The sequence below is a fragment of the Aythya marila genome (assembly GCF_965140915.1).
Source record: "Aythya marila genome assembly, chromosome: 4".
In the NCBI taxonomy this organism is placed as follows: domain Eukaryota; kingdom Metazoa; phylum Chordata; class Aves; order Anseriformes; family Anatidae; genus Aythya; species Aythya marila.
Genome location: NC_139045.1, coordinates 68,133,466 through 68,155,633, shown reverse-complemented (window position 1 = coordinate 68,155,633; position 22,168 = coordinate 68,133,466). Strand labels below are relative to the sequence as shown.

Below are 22,168 nucleotides of genomic sequence, written 5' to 3'. Positions count from 1 at the left end.
TATGTACCTTCTTATACTTCTTATTTTTTATTCAACCTGACACAGCGATTTAAGAATCTCCTGGATTCTTCTTTGAAATGACAACAGAAATGAAAGATGCTGTTATAACAGGATATACAGTGCTTGTACTTCCACCAGTTTAGCTGCATCCTGTATTTTATTTCACAGTTTTTAACCTGGTTCCTTTACAAAGAAGTAGATGATGAAAACAACCAGAGATTCCCTAGGTGTACTGCACACATCAAATCACAAAGAGAAGCATCATTCCAAGTGTCCCTGACTTTCATTCACTTACTTAGTTTATGCTTACATTTGTCAACATTTTCTTTTTTTAGGTTATAGCTCATCCAGTGGAAATTATTCCAACTAAGAATTGTTGCCTACAAAACTGTAGTGATAATTCTTTATAGCCTCCATTTCTTCATTATTCTTCTTTGAATGTTGAATCTCATAGCCTACTCTTCTACTTTTTTTTTTTTTACATAGCTATTTAAATCCCAGGAGGGAAAAAAAAAAAAAAAAGACATCTGTCTTGCTAAACTAAAATATGACCATTGTAAAACAGTACCAGGAAAATTTAAAAATAAATAAAATATCGGAAGTCTAAACACTTCATATAGGCTATGAACACTGTTCTGTTGCACCCAGGAATACGGGCAAGAGTAGATGCACTCTGAAGGCTTTACATCTTGCAATGTTTGCCTTGAGACATAGTCCTATATACCTGTAATTTCAGTGACTTCATCCTGTTTACAGTCCATTTCCATGACTTTTAAAAAAAAAAAAACCATAGCTCAAATCACTGTACAGTGTGTCCTGTCAAAAATTATCAAAGTTTTAAGAAAATTCTTGTCAAATAGTTCATAGATCCATGTGGAGTTACCATCAGAAATTCAGTACAGAAAAAAAAAAAAAATTAATCTCTTCACCTTTCTTTTGCTTTTCCTTGTCTTCTGTTTCAGGTTTGGTTGCCATAACTTCAAACAAGGTCTTTAAGATACTTCTTAGATCACTAGCATAGTTTGTCTGCAGCTGGTCAGCAACACCTAGGAGATTGAGAAAACAGATCAATCATTGCTAGAGTATTATACCTCCCTTAAAATGAAGCATTTAAATTTGTCTGTTGCTCCCAGTAACGGCCTGGTGTACATTTTCAAAGGTTCACTAGCTCATGTCAGTAGTAAAAATAGATAAATTAACTAAACTAATTTTCCATGATGACCAAGCCATGTTCTGGCCTTTACGTTGGCTTTAATTTGATAAACAACCTCCTTGCCCTTTTGGCAGAAAACACTGGGAGATTCCTTTTGCATCAAAATACAACGGCTGCATCAAATGTCTTCCCCAGAAGACACAGGGCATTACAAAGAAACAGGAAGCACTATGAAGGCAAACCCACTGCATGCCCAAACTCTTCATCATTACAGGTCTCAGATGTCTGTGTCTCTGACTCTTTATGCTGGTCACAATTAGGTAACAGGTCTATCTAGATCAATCTGCAACTTACACTCCAAAACACAGTCCTCCTGCTACTTCATCACTAGTCCATTCTACCATGTATTTACACAAACAAAAAAAAAGAAAAAAAAGGAAGTCTTTTCAGTACATTCAGAACAAACGATGCTCTCATACCTGAGATACAGACAAAAAGGCGGTGAATAAGATCATTACTGCCATGAAATCTGGATCTGATCTTTTCTCGGGTGGCAATTTTAGCAGCCTGCAAAGCAAGCTGGATTTCTTCCTGATCAATGTCATCAGATGAACAAGAACTCGTCATTAAACTGCTGTTGGAGAAAAAAAAAACACATAATGAAGAAAAGTAATGTAAGTCTGCATTCATTTGTTCAGGATGTTCAGAAAATCCTAAAGGATTTATTATTCAGGCAATACTCTACAGCAAACCAGAACTAATTGCTGTAAATTCTTGTTGAAGGTAATCAACACGCAATCAATCACCATCATGTTTGATTTTCACTCTGTGGCATAGTTGCAAAAAACTTTTAAGCAGAAAATCATTTGTCTGTATTTTATTGCATTTCCCTTAGCTATTTCAAAACGCTGGTCCATTTTTCACATTAACTCCCACTCAAACTTCTGTCCTAAGACCATAACTCCACAAGAAATGCAAGAGGGGAATATCAGCCTCAAACAAGAAGGTCAGTTCTGAAGTCACCTTAGAAATTTATTAACGTGGAAGTAAATTTGAAAAAAGAATTTCTGAATTATGCTGCCTTAAAATAGCAAGAATAGAATCCAAATATAACCTTACATAAAAAATGTAAAGGATGATAAAACATAATTTAGGCAGTAGAGAGGAAGATTAGTCCCCTTATATACCTAACGGTAAAAATTACTGAAATGTCAAACTATTGCAAGAGAGTGGCTCATCAACTCCAAAGAGATTAAAATGTGTCTCTAAATGTCTACTAGAGCCTTAACCCTTTTATTTATTTTTTTTCTTAAAAAGGGATGCATGGTTGCTAGCCATTTCCACCACGACCACCTTTGTGGAAAGGAAGCTGGAACAAACTGCAGAAAGCTCTGGCAGGAAGCCAGCTTCTTCAAATATCCAGAATTACCTAAATTACTTGTAAAGTAAAATGCATTTAAAGAAGGAAATGCTTAAAGGAAAATGCAGCATTTCGCCAATGAAAAAACCCTAAATAGCACTATAGGACAGGATGCAACTATGTTGGAATCTTAACGATTCACTGTGTTGATTGGAAGCTACTATGTAAAAAATAAATATATATATATATAAAATCTATGTATGTTATTGACTGCATAAATAGCAAACACGAGGAAGGATGTAGTTTTTAATGCATTTTGAGTTCAGCCTGTTTTTATGAGATGCTGAAGTATTTACCAAGCTGCAGATCCCACTCTTATGCCAGCATGCACACGTATTGCAGGATAAGACACAGAGGTAACATTTACAGAAATTACATGAAAATAATTATAAACCAAAATTTATGGGATATTGTTTTGAAATTCTATCCAGAACTGTACAGGTAATCCTTAAAACATAGAAAAGGATTTATGTTGCCATACAGTTTTAAAAGCCCTAGTAAAAACAGAACTGAAAATACATAAATACTAGAGATTAGTTATTGACTGAAATATCAATGGAAAATATGCGGTGCGAGTACCTTAGCTGGCTTCTCATTCTTTCAAATACAGAGTAAAGAGTATACTTACAAGAAACCCATTTCTGTTCATGTCTCTATTGCTATTAACAAAAGCAAATTTATGTTAAAAGATATTGGTTTTATGCTTACAGTTCCCTCAGCAGCATGAGCGACTTTGTCCAAATAAAAGGGTTTCTGTGTGCCTCTTAACACAGCCAAATAAGGTCTACCTTTTCTCTCATTTTTAGAGGAATCAATCTTACCAATACATATTTGCAATATAAATTGCTCTCCAAGGCAAGCACAGAGCTCATGACAGAAAGAAATGCACTCCACGTACAATATAAAATCTCAACAGAATGATGTCCTGGCAAGTCCCAAACTAAGCAAAAACGTAAGTGCGGGGCACAGATGGGGTGATAATGATGGCTCCCTTCCCTCAAGTCACAGCTGAAGAAATATTCCCAAGGTGTTAAATGGACTGAGAGCTGTAAAGAGTGCCTTCTAAGGAAAAATAAATAAATAAATAAAAATTCAGTCCTTTCCCATTTTGCAGACAGGAAGAAAGGCTCATTCCACAACTCTGACCACGTTTTGACCAATTGCAGTAATAATGTTTGCCTTTCCAAGTCTCCTCCTACTATATATACAAGAATTGTGGTGTCACCGACTTCTGTTCCAGACTACTCAGTGGAAGATTTTGCGGTGTGTCATTAAGACTGGTCATGTCCCACCACAAGACCTCATGGTTTTGTCCTAAAAAGCCTACAGTACAGAGCAGATAGGCATTGCTGCAGCACTGTGGGATGAAGGTCAGCACGTTTACAACACTCACATTTACAACATACTTTCATGTGTACAGAGAGCCAGGCATGAAGTACAATATCCATACAAAAGAGATTCAGAAAAATGGGTATTTTCATTGCCTGTGCCACTGCAAAGAGAAAAGTGAGCATTCCAGAATAATTTTAAACTGGACCTAAGCATCACTGCAGAGTTGGAAAGAAACAATTACTCTTCTTTTACCAACAGGACCCAGTCAGATCTGGACACAAAGTACTCTTAGAGAAGGCTTAATAACCATCTGTTCTTTATTTGAAAATACATCTTACTCTTAAAGGATGCAGTCAGCAAATATTGCAGAGGTAGTCAGAAGCACTGGAAGAACAGAAACATAACAATTCAGATAAACAGCTTTTCTTGTAACTGGGTATCCCAAACCGCAGTGATTGTATCTATGCAAATGTTAAAGATTCTCCTGATTTTTAAATTGATAATTTAGAAAACAAACCCAGATTTTGATCTACAGAGTTTGACTTACCTTTTGTCCAAATTATTATTTCAAACAAATTATTTTTATAGTTCTAAGAGGAATACCATTCCTACTGGGCTTATCTAACATGCATAACTTGGATAAAGACTCTCAGCTGATACCAGGTGTGTAGGAAGCATTTCATTAACGTCAGACCATGCTCAGATTTGGAATGTTTCACTGCCGATATCTCCAGAATTGAGTCTCACTGCAGAATATGAACAACCATACTTAAGCACTGAGTAGCTACAGACATAATGTCTTTTTTTCACCTTCTTGGTTGAAGGGAACCTCCTGTGTTAACCAGCGAATTAGGCTATGAAGAGATAAAGCAGGCACGGAATTCCCCCTGGTGAAATCTTAATCATACAAACAAGGCTTATCATATATTTATTTTTCATAGTGAGAACACTGCAAAGTTAACACCTCTGAAGGTGAATATGAAGAAGGAAGATGTTATGTCAAAGGACTGATTCCAAACAGTAGACTTGCTTATACGTTTAAAGGAACAGGCAGAATAAATTAGCTTTTTACGTGAATCGACAAGCAAACAAAACCCAATAATGTAATTGTGCACAATGTCATCTTTCACCTGTGAAACCAATATGCTTTACAGCTCTGAATTCCAAAATTTACCCATGAGCCAGGTTAAGCCGTAGTGTCCACACATAAAGGAAAGCAGGGCTGTGGAACAAAAAAGGTTACGACTGACGTTTTCAGAAAGGGCTGATTGCTTTAGGTAACCATCTGTGATACCGTAGGCCTGGTGCTGAATTTGCTGGGCATTGACACTCATCTAAAAACAGCAAAAGCAGCAGAGTCTAAAACTGAGCAACCGAAGCCAACAAGACTCAAAAGCTAGTCCAAATTTAATATTTTATATTTGTGCTCAAAAAATAGTCAGTAGCAGTAGAAATCTGTAACTATTCATAGATGTTTCCTTTCAAATTTAGAAGTATTTGGTTCACTAAACCTAAAATCTGCTCTGTATTGAATGCAGAATGTACACGAGTCTCTCAAAAAATTCCCCATTACTCACAAACATAAACCTTCAGAGTATCTGAAGTACCCATTACATGTACAGTAGAGGCAGATAAACAGAATTTAGAAGCTCACTGCATCGGATATAATGAATATAAAGAAATCAACTGTATTATCCTGTTCTCAAAATAGTAAACCTTTAAAATAACTTTGTTAAGAAGCCTCAGATCAAAAGCACCAGGTGGTCACTCCTTGCAAAGGAGAAAAAATCCAATGTATTTTTCTACTCCAAACAGTGCAATTATGTCAGCAATTTTAAAAGGAAAGTAAGCTCATCCTCTGTTTCTGATCTCAGGCAAGGCTTTTAGTTACAACTAATTTTCAGGCGTAGATTTCAAAAGACTGTCAGTGATCCCTTTAAAGTAAGAGGGATCAAATTCCAGCAAGACAAACCCATCCCAACTGAAAGTGTGTAACACTCAGAAGTTCTAAGAGCAACATTACAGATGTTTACTCGAAAAGTGCTAACACACATTTCAGAGACTCTCCTTACTCCATTTCTGTTACACAATACCCATGCCATCAGCTACTCCTAGTCACTTGCCCTGGAAGCCTCCATCAAACTGCAGAGGCACAGGCAGAAGTAGCATGCAATATACGTGTAGAGAAACTTGAAGAGCATACTTGCCTCTTATACTGTGAATTCAAAGCTTGTGAATCCACTTTATAGTGAATTCAAAATATCTGCATTAAATAGTCCTATTCTGATGCAGAGGTTTAGGCACTTTGCAAAGTCAGAGTAGCACATTTTGAGGCAAAATCCCTCAGGTAGGATTCCTCCTACAGTAAGGAAGCGTGAACACTGCCACAGGTTTTCATACACACCACAAACACAATTTCACATGTTCCTATTTACATAAAAGGACATCATGACTATAACCATGCTGAAAGCTTCTACAAAGGGACAATGGTCAATTCTGGAGTAATGATCACAGTTCATTAAACAAATTGATGAGAGACTGCCCCCAAAGAATAAAACAGTGCGGTTCCTTTGACTCAAATGACAGCAATCCACTTGCACTACTCGGCCTAAACAAATCTCTCATGTGCACTGCTCAAAATGCCACACTTTTTCAATATCTTACGAATGCAGAGCTATATTGTGTGCTTGAATTTCCCTATATGCATGTTTTAAATACTCTGTTCTTAAACACTTTTATGCTATTTCCTCAAAACTATTACCATGAGCTCTCTGGCTTTCGATTTGGTTCATGCAGAATTTAGCACAACGCCCCTCTTTTGTTCTACAAGCAATATCATACACGCCTTATCCAATCTATGATATTTAAGCTTTTTTTCTCCCATGTGAATTCTCTGATACTTTAAGTAAAAAAACTTTTTTTTTTTTGTAATTGTCTGAAGAGGGTTTCTAGACCTACTTCGGTAACTGGTGCATTCATCCCACTGATACTTGCGTGGGCTGTAACTGGAAACCCCACCACCGAGCTGTCAGTCAGGTCTCTCCTAAGCTATTACAAGTGCCTCAAGGCTGCAGTCAGCTCCCGGTTCCATTCTGCAGAAAAGAACTGCTCCAAAGGCCATCTAAAGGATCAGACAATGGTTGGGGAAAGGCAAAGGTTGAATATATGAGGAATGACAAGAGGGAAATGATAGGGGTTTGAATAAGAGAAGTATGACTCCATGTAAGTACAAAAAAAAATTACTAGTTCCTATCCTGCTGTTTGCAGTACTTCTGGCATTTCTTTTTTTGGTTATCTCACAAAAAATACAATAAACAGCAGGTTAAAACCTTTTTGTTTCTAATAAGTACTAGTTCTAATATGGTTTGGAGGAAAACTATAATGAGATTAATGGCTTCTTACAATTATTTTAAGTGTAGAGGGTGGGCTACACATCCAATTTTAGAGTCATTTAAACCAAATCCAGAACTTGTCTTATTATTTGGGTAATAGCATACGGTTGTTTAGCAAAGGACTATATTTTAATAAATGATCCCAGAAGCTACATTTAAAGCAGACTAAAAAAGCTTCAATTCAAAACTTTTTTCTTGACTTCCTAACCTTACCGTTTTATTAAGTCAAGAGGCTTTTTGTGTGCAATCGCTTATGTATTTTCTCTCTATTTTAAGAAAAAAAAAGACTAAAGAGGATAAAAGAAAGCCCTTTAAATGTTCCAAAGGCTTCAAAACTTTATTGTCATGAGAAACAAATAATAGAACTGCATGCCAACCCCTCTAGCAGGAACAACTTAGCTAGGCACCACCAGAAGAAGCAGACTGCACTACAGCCTTATCGCCTGTACCATCCGTGCCCAGCCCCACACATCTAGGACACGTGCCCCATCTGCTGTCAGCCTTCTGAACTCCACTGTAGGGGAATTATCTTTTCATCACTGTAAGATTTGTAGAAGCCCCTTCCAAGTGTTTTTTCCTTCAGCTGAAGTGGGCGGACTAAAATAAATAAATTGCCAAGTGGGATGAACCATGGGTCCTTCAACCAGGAAAAATCCCTCAGCATTCCCTCCTCAGCATGCTGAGTTTGAAGTCAACAAGAACAACCTCTGCCCCACACTCTGGCAGCTTCTGTAGCTGCCCACTCCACTGGAGAAATATCTTGAACCATTCCTCAGTTCCTGAAACTGCAGGGCATTCCTGTTGTAGCTACCATGCTGGACATCTGAAAAAACACAACTGCTGAAGCACCATGTTGTGAAGTAGATAAGAAACCATAAGAAACTCTAGCTAGACAACTGGCTTAATCAAACAATGCCATTCTGGCCCAGGTTTTCAGAAAAATGCAATGATACTGTATTCTAAATGGGGATTAACAGGAACAACATTGAGAGCCCAGAAAGTACTGTCCTTGACAACACTCTCTCTCAAAGAACATTTTTTGTTCAACATGAATAAAATGTATATAAAAGTGAGTATGTATGAACAAATAGCTTAGAGCATGAGTAACCAACAAGGCTGCCTTCTTACCATCAAATTTAATATCAGGTACTTGCAAGGTACCGTTTTTTACTGTTATCCTTAAAAACTTACACCAAAAAAGGATAAGACCTGCAAGATAAGACATTGTAAAATTCAAGAAAAACTACAACTGAAAATGCAAGAATTTAGAATTGTTTAGAATCTACTAGGAGTTTTCCCAGTTCCACCATGATGTTTTTTCTAACACTTCCCTGTAATCAAACATGCATTTAAAGCTTTGAAGCGTTCACTCACATTGCAAAAGAACAAACAGTATGAGATTAAAGCACAGAAATAATTAAACTTTAAAAATAATCCTAGACTGTAAAAACTGAAATTGAAAACCAGAAACGGTTAAGCACTTATGTAGAAATGATATGTAACACCAGCTCTGGTATCTAACATAATAGAAATGCATCAGACCCAGAACTTGACACAGGATATACCGAACCTGGATAGCTGATGCTGGATACAAATACTTCCAAGGGCAGTGAAAGGCATTTCATACAGCTCTTCTGCAACATCCCCTGTGATATGCAAGCAACTATACTGTATGGCTTAATAAAAAGTGAATTAATTTAGCATCCAGCTCCAGTAGACGCTTTCCTGCGTTGCAACTGCTGTGTGTGGCTGACACAGAGATGAAGAAGAGGCACCGAAAAACATCTTCCAGCACGAGGAACTCTGAGGGATAGGGAAGCTTATTAGCACAAGGTTTTCATATCGCCTCCATTGGTTCCCTCAAAACATAATATAAAACAACCAGCTGAAGCATTAAAGCATCCTAGGGTCTAGGAGAATCCCACAGGAATTCTGTATCCAGCCGTGGGAGTCAAAGCTGAGGAAAGCTAATTAAAGTATTAGGTGGAGCCTTAAAATTTGAATTCGAAAAGAAAGCTTTCTCTTAATTTTTCAACTTCAATGCTGCTGTATGAGGAAAGCCTCTGTTTTTGCTTGCAATATAAATTGTGGTTTTACAACATACCTTGGTTTTAGGCATTGCCAAAAAACCTGCAAACCTGCAGTTACTATAGTGATTTTAATTAATTACACATAATCTCACAACTCCCAAGCGTGTTATTTAAGTCAGGGAGTTTTAAAAAGAAAAAAAGATCTGTCAAATAAAAGCTAATTTCTGAGAGCCAATAACTCTTGTTCTATCAGCAGCACAGGGAACACCAAGTGATATTCAACAACAGATTTTACACATCATTAAAATGAACATAAGTTAAATGTGGCCAAATTACTAAAAATGAAAATTACAAGCGAGCTCTGTAGAAACACAAATACTAACCCATTAGGATTGCTTTGTGTCAGTCTCCAGCCAAATACGCCACCTGGATTACAGCCACACAATGGCAAATTCTGGGGTGTCCAGCAATTTTGCTAGAACAGACTGCTTGCCTCTGCCACTGATGCTAGGCAGCTTAAAATATTGCCCTATTTCACTTCGTTTACACAGAAAGTAACAGATTTTATATTTAATTTACTTTGACCATATTGGGCATTTTAACATCTCTAAAACATTAGCTTTACCATTTTAATAGGAAAGACCAAAAAAACCCAAAACAACTCAATTGAATTTTCACCCTCCCGCTGTAAAAGCTCTTGTTAACAGGTAGTTCACACAAGATGCCTGGGTTATTCCTCGAGAAAATGAAATCTGCATCAGCGACTTGTTACTCACGACCAAGATATGCATATAATCTACCTCGAAATACCTTGTGGAATTTCCTATAAAAGGGAACACTAAGCTTTGAAAATGCTGCACCACTCAGAGATTTCATTTTTGTCTTGCAGAGCGAAGAACAAGATGGCACGGAACACATCAAGAAGGATCCTGGCGGTGAGAAACCGGAGACATCTGCTGCAGTCACATATGTCTCGCTGACTAAAATCATAAGCAAAAGCTGACAGACCTCATCAGTAATGACTGTTTTGTTTTGTCGCTGCTGCTCAGCTGCTTGGTGGGGCAAGGGATTTAGCTGCAAAGCAAGAAGAGTCCACACAGCAGCCTGTTTATGATTATATTAATATGCATATTAATTGTCCTCACACTGCTTGAGTGGCAGAGCTGTCCAAAACAGCACAGACTCGCAATGCCTACAACATACAGAGCCAATTTGGGGTTGAAAACCATTAGGGAAGGAATGGCACCTGTTTCAGGAGTCATCCGAATTTTCTCAAGGTATAAAAACCCAGTCTCATCCTACAGTTCTTCCCGCTGAGCTCTTTATTTCTGTGACTCCTGTACAGGCCATGTAGGGCAATTATCACCAGCCTTTTTCCAGTTACAAACAGCCTCGCCATAAAGTGGAGCTTTATGGAAAAAGGGGGAAGGAAAATCTACAGCAATGCATTGATCAAATCAAAAAATGACAGCACCAAATATTAATGCTGAATTAATCTGTTATTTTTTATAGGTTAAACAAATGTGATGATGAAACTGCAAGAGGGATGATTTGGGGAAAGAGCTGATCAGGTTGACTGAGACTCATGAATTGAAATAGATGGCTAGCACATCTCTTGTGCCCCTCACTACCAGCTTCTGGATCCCCAGGAGCAGGTGTGATGTCTGTTAAAATTTGTGGGCAAGTAATCTGCACTGTAGTTTTATAGGACAGATCAATGAATAAGTCTGGACCATGAGACGAAGGAAGTGAATTCTCCTAGTTTAATTAAAGTCCTGCTGAACAACTAAGTTACCTTGACTTTTAGCATCCTCTCCGAGGTCTGACTTCTGCTGATGGAAAGCCCAGTGAAGCACCTGGGTTTGTAAGGCACCACCCATCCACAGGACCTGACAGGCAAGGCAACTTCCAACAGGCTTTGGCAAAACCCCCTCTAGTTCTGAAGCAGTAATCAAAATTTCATCCTTCTCACTTACATACCAAGATAACCTTCCCCGCTTGGTTTCACACGTGTGTGTTTGTTCTAACAGGGCCATACTCGGCATATGCCATACAGTCAGAGATATCCTTCAAGGACATCCAGCGAGCTTGGGCTCAGCCCACACACAGGCGGATCGAGACATTCTAACCAAGAGCCCCATAAACATCCCGCGCTAATTTCTGGCCGCTTTGGCTTCAGTCACATATTGCACTTCAGACACCTCCCTTTCCAGAATGTAAATAACACAGGCTAAAAATTCACTACCATTTTTTGTAAATGCCAAAAATTATACAAATAATATTACAAAACACTGATATTTAAGCCACAAAGATAAACTCAAAAAAAGGGACTGCTGACCAGTGAAGACATCCGTTGTACCATTAAGGTTACTTTCTAAAGTTACTGTTTCAAGTTGTCATTTACTGTGTCATAACCTTAAAATTAAGAAATGGGCTTTTCCACATTCTTCAGGCAGGCAAATTGCTTGTTGCTATTTCTTCTTCCCTTGCATTGTCTTTGACAAAAATTCCAACAAGGCTCAAAATCAACTAGTAGTCCCTACCTTGTTTTGCTTCCATCTCACTTTTTTCCCTCACCATTCCCAAAACAATGTTTTTGTGGCCATTTTCTTCCTCCACTCGTTCAAAGAACTTGAGTTCATTCTTGGCTTTAAGCTTATCAAGCCATCTCATTCAGTTAGCATATGAATAGCCTTCGCTTCGGTTTCCACTCAAATTAATGGCTCCCTCAGCATCTTGCCCGATAATTTTAATGCATGTTGAAAGCTTACAGACAAACAAATTTCTGCAAACAGTTTATTTTTAAAAGCCACTGACTTTAGTGCTTCTGACAACGAAATGGATAAGCTTCCAGCATTGTACTTTATTAGCTGCCTACTTACAATCCAATAAGCTATAGTTACATTAAAAAATATTCTAAAAATCACATTTATGAAATAGATACCAGTAAAAAAGGAAAAAACTGGATGCATTGTTTCCTGGAGCTAATATAAACAATAGACCAATTGCCACTTCCCTGCTGTAGCTACAAACATCTCATTTTCAATTAAGTCAGCAGCATTAGTCCACATCCACATTGATGGAGCACAGGAATTATGCAAACTCATGCAAGTCTGCATAAAAACCACAGTTTCTCTGAAACCTTCTGAAATACAAGGAATATATTTACTCCTCACTGAGAAAGTTGACTACTGACATAGGCACCTGAAGTCTGGATACTGCTTAATGAACATTTTGCAAAAAATCTTTTTTTGAACTGGGCTGAAAGTTTAACTTCTTCACCATCAGATCTCTGAGGCTAGAAGAAGGAACCTTCCACAAAGATCTGCCTCCAGTGAAATCAAACTTTCACTAGCAAAACCATTTCAGGAACCTTCTGTGACCCTCTCTCTGCATATATATAGATAAGGGTTTTTTTGATTTGGTTTGGTTTGGTTTTCCTTCAATTTGTGCTCTAGAAACCTTCAAGCAAATATTTTTTTTTCATATTACTGCATCAGCACAGTCAGTAATCAAAGCATACAATCATAGTTCTGATATAAGCCTGAAAATCTTTGGCCCAGATGCATTTCAAGAGAATACACACTTATCTGAGGATTCTGCTTTTCTCCATTGACTGAACATGGAAACTTGAGAAACAAAACTCCTAATTTAGTTGCATCACCTTGGTGCCTAAAGTTAGGTGGGATGAATGTAGCTCAAAAAAATTATACACCACTGGTTGAGGATGGGAAAGTCTATCACATGGGAAAGTGAATCATATGCTGATTTGTATGAGCCTCCTTTACAGGATCCCAATTGGATCCCATGGTCTTCACCAGCTTTTTCTTCCCAGTTGAAAATAAAATTTTCTCCGTGGTTCTCAATTTGGAAAACAATAAATATATAGATATTCGTAATTCCATATATACTATACTTCATTGTTTCAAATCCATTACATCTACGCTGTTTAATATACTGGTAGTTCATTGAACTCTATACGCTAAGCTGTTTTTGCTACTGGAGCCAAACTGTTGAAGGCAGTCAGCTACTTCCAAAAGACACTGCCATCTGACAACAAGGCTTTCAGCCTCAGCATTGCTTACCCACTTTAACCTATAGCTATTGTAATAGCATAGAGGAATTGTTTACGATTTATAGGAAAGGCCAAATAAATGCATTTTATGAATTCTGCGTTTAGCTAATTAATTTTCAGATAAAATTGAAAGTGTAACATTTCAATTCCTGTTACGAGTACAAGTGAAAACTGCAAGGAATTAAAGACAGAAAAATGGCATATCTCAGTGGGAAAAAAATACTTTAAATATTATTTTGGCTATGCACATGACATCAGGAAGAACTTACGTACTTCAGAAAATAACATTCTGTAGAGATGGTCTTTGCACAGAACATTCTTGTTGCAGTAGACAAATGATGTAACAATATAATACAAGTAGATGTGTTGAATATTCCTTTTCTATGCACACAGATCTAGGAACGTGCTTCTCTGAAGCAGTCAGACTTCTGAGCTTTTTTTCTGTTTTCAAACTAAGCTGTGTAAGTATTTCAAAAGGGGAAATTTATACCAGTATAGTCAAGCAGGCAATTACTATTTTATTGGACCATCAACTATAATAGCTAGATCTCTAGCAACGTGGATGAGATACAGAAAAATAGGTAACTTGAATTCCTGGATGACACCCAGGGATGATAGAATGCTATAATTCAGTGGACAACAGCCTAAAAAAAATGCCTTATAAACCAAGCCTCAGAAATATAAAATTTGAAAAAAGGGAATAGACAGATCTAATTACCTAAGCGTCAAGATATTTAAATACAGTGACAAGCACAATACTGATATATGAAGGCAATACATTAAGGTCTTGAAAAAAGGTGGCACACCTAATGAAAACTTACTTATTCTGCTTCAGTTATGCCTAAAGAATAACAGAAGTTACTTCTGTTGTCCATTCAGACGGCTCTGTGTGGGACAGTCTCTTACATGTTAAAATATTTAACAGAGGGCAACTGCATGGTGGTAAATTGAGTTTTGTTTGAAGCATAGTTAAAAGTGTATTTCAAAATTAAAAACATGAAAACCAGTTCTAGTTGCATCTTCCTTTCTTTATTTGCCTTTTTAAAATATGGAATTCTTAAAAAAAAAAAAAAAAAAAGAGCCTGATTGTGGACACATCCTAAAAAACACTTTGTCTTATTTCCTTTACCACTATAGGAAAAGGCCTTTTACCCTCTTTCTTTCCCTCAACCTAGACAAAATTTGGTATTCATGGAGTTAAAATGAAAATTGCTGGATAGAGATGTATGGATGAAAAAGGCAGGGCAAGAAGCAATGGGAGATGTACCTTGACTGATACTGTGGTATCTCTCTACCTGTACCAGAGTAATAACATTATTGCATAGAACGTATGCAACAGATGACATACATGTATGTTATGCATCCCTTGAAAAAAGCCAAAGAACTCAGATTTCTGTTTTAGTAAGATATATTTTTCCCATACCTTTATTCCTCTATTATTCACAGTAGGAGCTCTGCACAAAACAAAGTTAAAGCCTTCACATGCAGGCTCAGATGAGAATATAAACCAGTATTCTTAACAACTTTAGCCAAAAAAAAACACCTTTGGGAGGTAAATTATTAAGCGGCATGCTGTCCTCATTTTAACTACACAAAATGAATTGGAAAAAACATGCTTTCTAGAAAGGCAAAACCTAGCTAAGACAAACATTCAGTAATTTTCAAGCTGAATTCTGAAATGTCTCTTAAAAAATGCTATATGGACAAATAAAAGGGAGATCACCAGCATACCATACAGTTCAGCACTACATGCATTGAAACTTTCCTGTAAATAGTTGCCTCTCCACCGCAGCACTGAAGACAACTGCTGAGGAAAAAAAAAAAAAAAAAAAGGCAAGAAAAAAAAGCAGCACCTGTTGTTCGCAAGGAAGAATAATCAGAAGTGTTGCTGTCACTTGATTGTTAATTCAATGAAATTTTTTAACCAACCGTAACCCAACACAATTAGTCAAATCTGACTGTGAAGCGATGTTATTACCTCAGAGCGTATATGCTGGAGAGACTACATGTAGTGACAGAAACACTCTCATAGTCACTGCTGGAGATGGAGCTGAGGGGGGAATCACGTAAGCCATCCTGAGAACTGAAAAAACATGGAAACAAAATGAACTGCTGAAGAGAACAAAGGCAAAAAACAGAGTGATAAAGCATGGGTTGTCACTGATCATACAGAAATCGGAGTAAACTGACAATTTTATTTGAAAAAATAGCAATAAGAAAGGAAGTGATACACATCTATTTTGTTTGCTTCCCAAAGGGTCAGGCGATTTGGCAAAGTTGGCGGACACACTTCTTATACAAATCCTCAATTTAATCTATGACATGCAGTTACATCACTCAGGAAAGAAGCAAGGATCTTCCATTTTCATAAGGCATAGACAGAAGAATGTGCCCATGCTGTTTTAATGTTGTAACAAAGGCATAACATCATTGGAAGTTGATAAAGTCACAGTGGGTTTCAAGCAAGACACAAATAAGCTTCAAGAGCTTCTGAAATACCACAACTAATTTATCTAAATTTCCACAGAATGAGAATGGGAAGGAAAAAGTCCAAGAGAAAAAGCAGAAAGCTGACTCTTCAGTAAGGAGATGAGGATAATATACCCACCCCTAATTCGCTCGGTCCCTACAGCTGCTATACATGTACCCCAAGCTTGTGCTTTAAACTGTATGAGCACAAGGTAGTGGTCCCATGACAAACCATGAACACTTCATGAGAGGAAATCCCCTAGTTACTAAATCAAAGATGATGAAAAATTTAAGTTAATGGTACACAACTTGTCTCTGACATCCCTGGACTAAGGAAAAGCTTTTAAACAGTACATCACTTTGGATCTTACATCATATTATCCGTATAAGCTAGGATTAGAAGGTTAAAAGTTTCATAAGCATGACAGAACTCTCTTGGAAAGACCAATTTTTGTTTCAGTAACAATTTACTGCTCAGCCACTGGAAACTGCACAAGCTGAAGAAAATTAAATTATACTAGATAAAATATGTAATCAAATATATCAAAGCTGTATTAGCTCTAGGCGGTGCAGGAGAATCACTCAAGCCAGCTGAACTGAAATGTTCAGTCAAAAGAAATCTTTGGCCAAATCTTTGGCAGAGAGAAGTATAAGAAATATCTTTATTAAAAGAAATATAATTGTATAGATCAGGATTCTTTTACCTTACTCATCCACGGCAACCAACAGATTTCTTAGGCTTAACTGAATTGTGGGAGTATGTGGGGTACTTGCTCAGACCAGCTATGTTCTAAATTCTTTTCTTCTACCAAATTTACTATTCTAGCTGCTTTTGCAGTTAAAAGTCTGGAAGAACGCTTAAGGGGAATTCTTCAAAGCAGTGTATGGAAGGTATGCACTCTAATCCCACTAAGAAATAATAGGATTTGTTTGCATACCTCCCACTAATCGCTTGGAATATGTACACCTTCATGTTCTTCATTTCTGACTGCCAATTTGAAAATAAATCCCTAGTGTACCATGCTTTAGTTGAAAGGAAAGCCGTCGCAATTGGAAAATAATTTATCAGACTTGAACAAAAATCTATTTAACTTTCATTCATTTTACATAATTTCCTTTGCTAATTCTGCTCATTATGAAGAGATAGGTGCATTTAACCAAAGGCTTACCCTTTTAATACCTCATCACCTTTACCCATCCAATCTTACAACACAGTCATGCTACTAGAATGTATTTTTGCTATCTGTTTTATGGCAGCTAAATGATGTAAAAAAACACCATTAAAATGCGATTTCACAGCATGATTGAGCAGGAGAAGCTGTCTTGCAAAGATGAAATGTATTGTTCAGAATAAAATAATCTTTGAATAGCAAGATCCAGGAAACAAGAACAACTAGCATACTCAGCTTCTTCTTTCATTCTCTCTCACCTCCCCATCATTTCCATTTTTTTCCAGTCTAACAATCCTGCCAGCTGATTTGGGTAGTAACACTTCCGAGAGATGTAAGGTTTGCTCTCCTTTAGTGCTTTTTGGTAAGCTCTGCCTGATATATTTAAAATCCAGACAAAATATCTGTTATCAACAGTACACAACAAAATTGTGAGACTAAGAACCTAAATTCAATTTCATTTCATAGGTTGAGTTGTGACTTGTTTTGTGTTTGTTATTTTTTTAGAATTTGAATTTTTCATAGCTCTTACTCAAAACCAAAAGGGCTAACACTCTTCCTACGTATAAAGAATTCAATGCATTTTTATGAGCTAAAACAAATAAAACAAATCATCACCATCCTAAGCATCATCCCTCTGTTAAGAGCTGATAATATTTAGCAACATTGTCCCAAGCACAAAATCACCTTAAATCCTGAGCTAACATTTTGGATTGGATGTCCAAGCCAGAAGGCAAAACGAAGAAGAGAGCTGGAACTAGACAGTAAGGAAATGTGATGAGTAACCTCAGAGCTGAATGGCATAACACCACTTTAAAGGTAATACTGAGGTTTTTGATAACGTATTTTCATCTTCATGGATATTCTCAGGCCAGCATACAAGCCTGTAAGCCTCTCACACCCCTTCTCCACACCTTTTTCCCCTCATTTAAATCCCCTCACCTCTACCTAGTCACCAGAAATAACAGCTAGCATTTTTCTTTTCAGGTTCACTATCTTATCTACTTTTAAGCCTTATCTTAAAGCTGATTACCATTGTCAACTGCTTCATAGAGCCTTCATTTTCTATTCATCTTTTACTCGGTGTATGAGCCTGGCCGTGCCAAGCCATCCAGTGGTTTCAGCACTAAAATCCCAGCTGGTCAGAAATCATTTGGCAATGTAAACTGTTTGCAGATGCTTTACACAAACCCTGCTTTACAGAGGTTAGTTTGTTGTACAAAAGGACGCATCATTTGGACAATTACAATCTGTAAATATTTTTCTCACTTGTTTGTACCAATACAGATTGAATTTTTCTACCAGAAATATTTATTATTTATAGTATTTATTTCTGGTTTATATTCAGACTAGAATGCTACAGAGCAAGAAATTCTGTGTTTATTCAGTACCAAGAAATGAAATCCAATAATGAGAAGTCTGTTCTACACCTTCTCAGTGTTACAGTGAAGTATTAAAAAAAAAAAAAAAAAAAAAAAAAAAAAGACACACACAAAGATTCCTGACACACTCACTCACTACATCTTCCCTCAGTATGCACAGATTCAGGATACCTCTTTATACAGTTTTCTTCTCATTAGTGTCTGACTGATGCTGGTGGATCCTGAGGTGAATTGACCTGCTTTTCCCAGCTCATGGTGGCTGTCACCAGCCAGTACTAGCTAGGCACGTGTTCTTTGGTAGCACAATTACAAGAAGGGAACGTATGTGCACGCAGACACGTCCTGCAGCAGGCAGCGGCTCCGAGAGGGCAGCCAAGCCTTTCTTCCACACCAGCCCACGTGCAACATGAACTTCATGGCATCTTGTACTCACTTGAAATTCATGCCAGGTTGGACTGGGCCTCCACGCTCACAGGATTCATTGGACTGTTTAAATTGTGTAAGTGGTAAAAGTTTCATTTGTTTCATTTGTGAGGTCTTAAATGCCTGCTGTGCTAATTTTAAAATGACATTCCAGCTTGGAATCAAACCTCCATCTAGGCTGACCAAAATGAAACTCTTCAGCACTTCTGATAAAAATACAGAATAAAGATTTGAAGCAACAGAGCAAGGTGACATGAGGTGATGTGACCGCCTCTTGTCATGGAATACTGGCCAACTGGACAAGAGAACCACTTATTTGAAGATAAGTTAAATAAATAAGTAAATAAATATTTAAAGCCATTTTTTCCTGCTTTGTGTACTCTTTTCTGCCGAAATGTGTCTCCAGCCTCTTAAAAAGTTCAATTAAACCTCTCATTGTTTTACAGAACGGTTTCTTCATGCATTTTATTACTTGAGTTCCAATTACATTCCACATTACATCAGTTAATTAGCACAGACCTTCTCTTCTTGGTTTTTCTCCTGCTACATGAGAGCTAACTGAAGCCTGATGCGTCAGTGATACCAAATCCACTCCAAAAGTCCCTTTTAAAAGCTTGTTGTACTTGCTATACACATAAATGAATTTCAGGAATATGTATGTTGAGAATTAATGCACTTCCCTGTTGCTGCATTCGATTTATGTCCTAGGGAGATGGAACCTGCTCTAAAACACTGACAGCTTTTATTTGCACGCCAAGGCTTCAAAACAGCAGCCACATGATCAGATACCACACAGAATCGGTGTTCAATGGACAAGGTCAAAAACACTGTCATTTTTAATTTGAGACTGGTATTTGTACTAAATCTGAGTTTGTTCAGTTGCATATATAAAAGGTTACATAGTAAAGAAACAGAATGCCAGAAGGGGAAGAGAGGAATTTCAATCAGAAGCCAGATAAAAGATTGCTTAAGCAAAGTTTTGCAATTGAAAAGCTCCTATGTTTTTCCCAATCAACTACTCTTTCCTTCTTGCTGATGAGAAATTTTCTTGCTCCTGAATAGCTAGTTAAAAGACTAATCAATATGGGATGGCTACGCAGATGCGGTTTGGTTTTGTGAACATGCACAGCTGTACGTTCATTTTTATGGAAGAGGCATCTTTGTCATGTGAGGACGGGCACAATCTTCTCAAGTCTTCCTGTGATAGGAATATTATTGGGAAAACATAGGAATACTGTAGGAAAAACATGAATTTAATGCATTTAATCAACTTAATATGGATTGCATCAGTTAAACTTGTTTTGATAGAGGAGCACAAATGCTATAAACTAATAGAAAAGCTAGAAAGGATTTCGTTATTATTACTACGTGAATGCTAGCCAACCCCAAAATCCAAATACTTGTTTTCCATGCATTTATCATAGTGGAATGACTACAGTGCCTTAATGTTGCTCTAATGAAAATATAAGCATGTCACATGTTGCTAAGGAGAGATAAAACACAGGCAGAAAAATCAAAATTAGAAACCAACTGTATAAAAACAGGTGTTTATCTTTTTTTTTCCTTTGTTTTTTTTCCCAGTCATTCTAACATGCATGCTGAGGAAATAAAGTTTTAAATATATTATAGTTTGGCATTCTTTAGAGTACAGAGGTGCAAACCTAAGAAACGGGACACCATGAATACCAAGCAGGAATTAAATTATTCATCTTATTGTAGACTTGCAATACAGAGCAGTAAACAGGAAAGCATGCTCTTCTGAGGATGCCTCATTCCTCCTCCTTACCCTGCAAAAGCATATGGCAAAATATTCTATTTTTTAAGCCTCCACAAATAAATGTGAACAGTGCCAGTATCTAACAGCCAACAGACACACTTTGAGCTTGCAGAAAACACGAAGATAGGAAGTTCTCCTCACCACCAACCTCAGCTCCTTTTGCCAAGTCTCAAGTGCACAGTAAAAGGCTTCATTCAGTGTACATTCACCAAATAAATTAACATCAAGGAAAATGGGGGGAAAAAAAAAGCATAGTTTAAGTTAGATATAATAGACCTGCAGGGAAAAGAAGAGAAGCTGCATTTCAAAACCTTCTTTTTACATCAGAACTGTTACAGGACGGTATGTAGATAAATGAACATGCAACAGACCCAACTATTTAAACCTAAAACATGAAAACACTAGGATGGCATGGCAATAGGAAAGAAGCTGCTAAACTTCCCTAAACATGCAGAAGAATTTGAAATTTTACAAGACAAATCAATTCTGGAAAAAAAAAAAAAAAAAAAAAAAAAAAGCCAAGTACTTCCAAAACACTAAAATAAACACAATAGTCAATCTTTCTATATTCTTCCCTTGGAAAACCAAGGGAGAATGCTATGATAGAATAATGAGCATTTCAAAAATCTGTAAAGCTTGCTTCCAGTAGGAAAAAAAAAGAATGAAAGAACAGATAAAGATCTAAAGCTTCTCTTTCATGTTAAAGTATGCCCTTTTACCCGAAAATACAAAATGCCACTTTGTTCTGTGGTTTTCTTCTTACGTTATTTCCTCTTCATAACAGTTTGTTTTGCTACCACAGCCTTTCCTTCTAACATTGTGCTTGCATCAGATCAGATACTGACCACATTTTTGCCAGTGCTTCTCTCATATTTGCGTATCATCAATCCCACTGCCCAAGACTCTCAGTGTCCCTTGTGCTTTTTTTTTGAGATACTTGCAAGCAAATAATGGAAAAAGAGGAAACGATGTCAGCTATGCCATAAAACCAGACTAGTAAAGATGTTGCTATACAGATCTTATGCAGAAGAGAATTTAATCCTTACTTTAAACTCCACTGAACATTGAGGCAAGATCGAAAAACCTGGAATAAAGGTAGTTCAGACTTAAAGGATTAATTACGATAAACCCGACAGGACCATTGGAACGATACTAATAATGTCATATTGCACAGTATAAGGACGGATTTGCTAGAAGAAGCAGTTGATGTCATAACACACATTTGACAGCTGCCTGATTCAGACAAGGGAAAGAAAATTTTCTTTTCCGAGTTTCTGAGTTCCAGTAACTAGAAAGTAAATACATTTATCAATTTGATGAATGAGTACACCCTGCAGCTACTCCATGTATATTAGATTGCTTATTGTTCTAGCTAATGGGTCCATCATTCTGAGAATAATCTATGTCTCCAACATTTCCCCTATGGTTAAGTTGGCATTCACAAGCATGTAATAGGGAGCAGTCACAGAAGCCTAATATGATCTGCCAATTTAAGAATCCCATTGAAAGGCAGCGATTAGTCACCACCCAGGCAGCATGAGTAAGG

General features: G+C 37.2%; 1 protein-coding gene across 2 annotated transcripts in view; it reads right to left on the bottom strand.

Moving 5' to 3' along the window:
• Window positions 1-22,168, bottom strand: part of ZFYVE28 (zinc finger FYVE-type containing 28) — a 143,876-nt gene that overhangs the window by 14,254 nt on the left and 107,454 nt on the right. Inside the window, exons 9-11 of one of the 2 annotated variants that reach the window (XM_082759185.1) lie at window positions 15,381-15,485; window positions 1,633-1,787; window positions 930-1,046 (exon numbers count right to left, since the gene is read on the bottom strand). In XM_082759185.1, the coding sequence (XP_082615311.1) occupies window positions 930-1,046; window positions 1,633-1,787; window positions 15,381-15,485 (377 nt within the window). The remainder of the gene's footprint in view (window positions 1-929; window positions 1,047-1,632; window positions 1,788-15,380; window positions 15,486-22,168) is intronic. The other variant, XM_082759186.1, reaches the window with a different exon arrangement.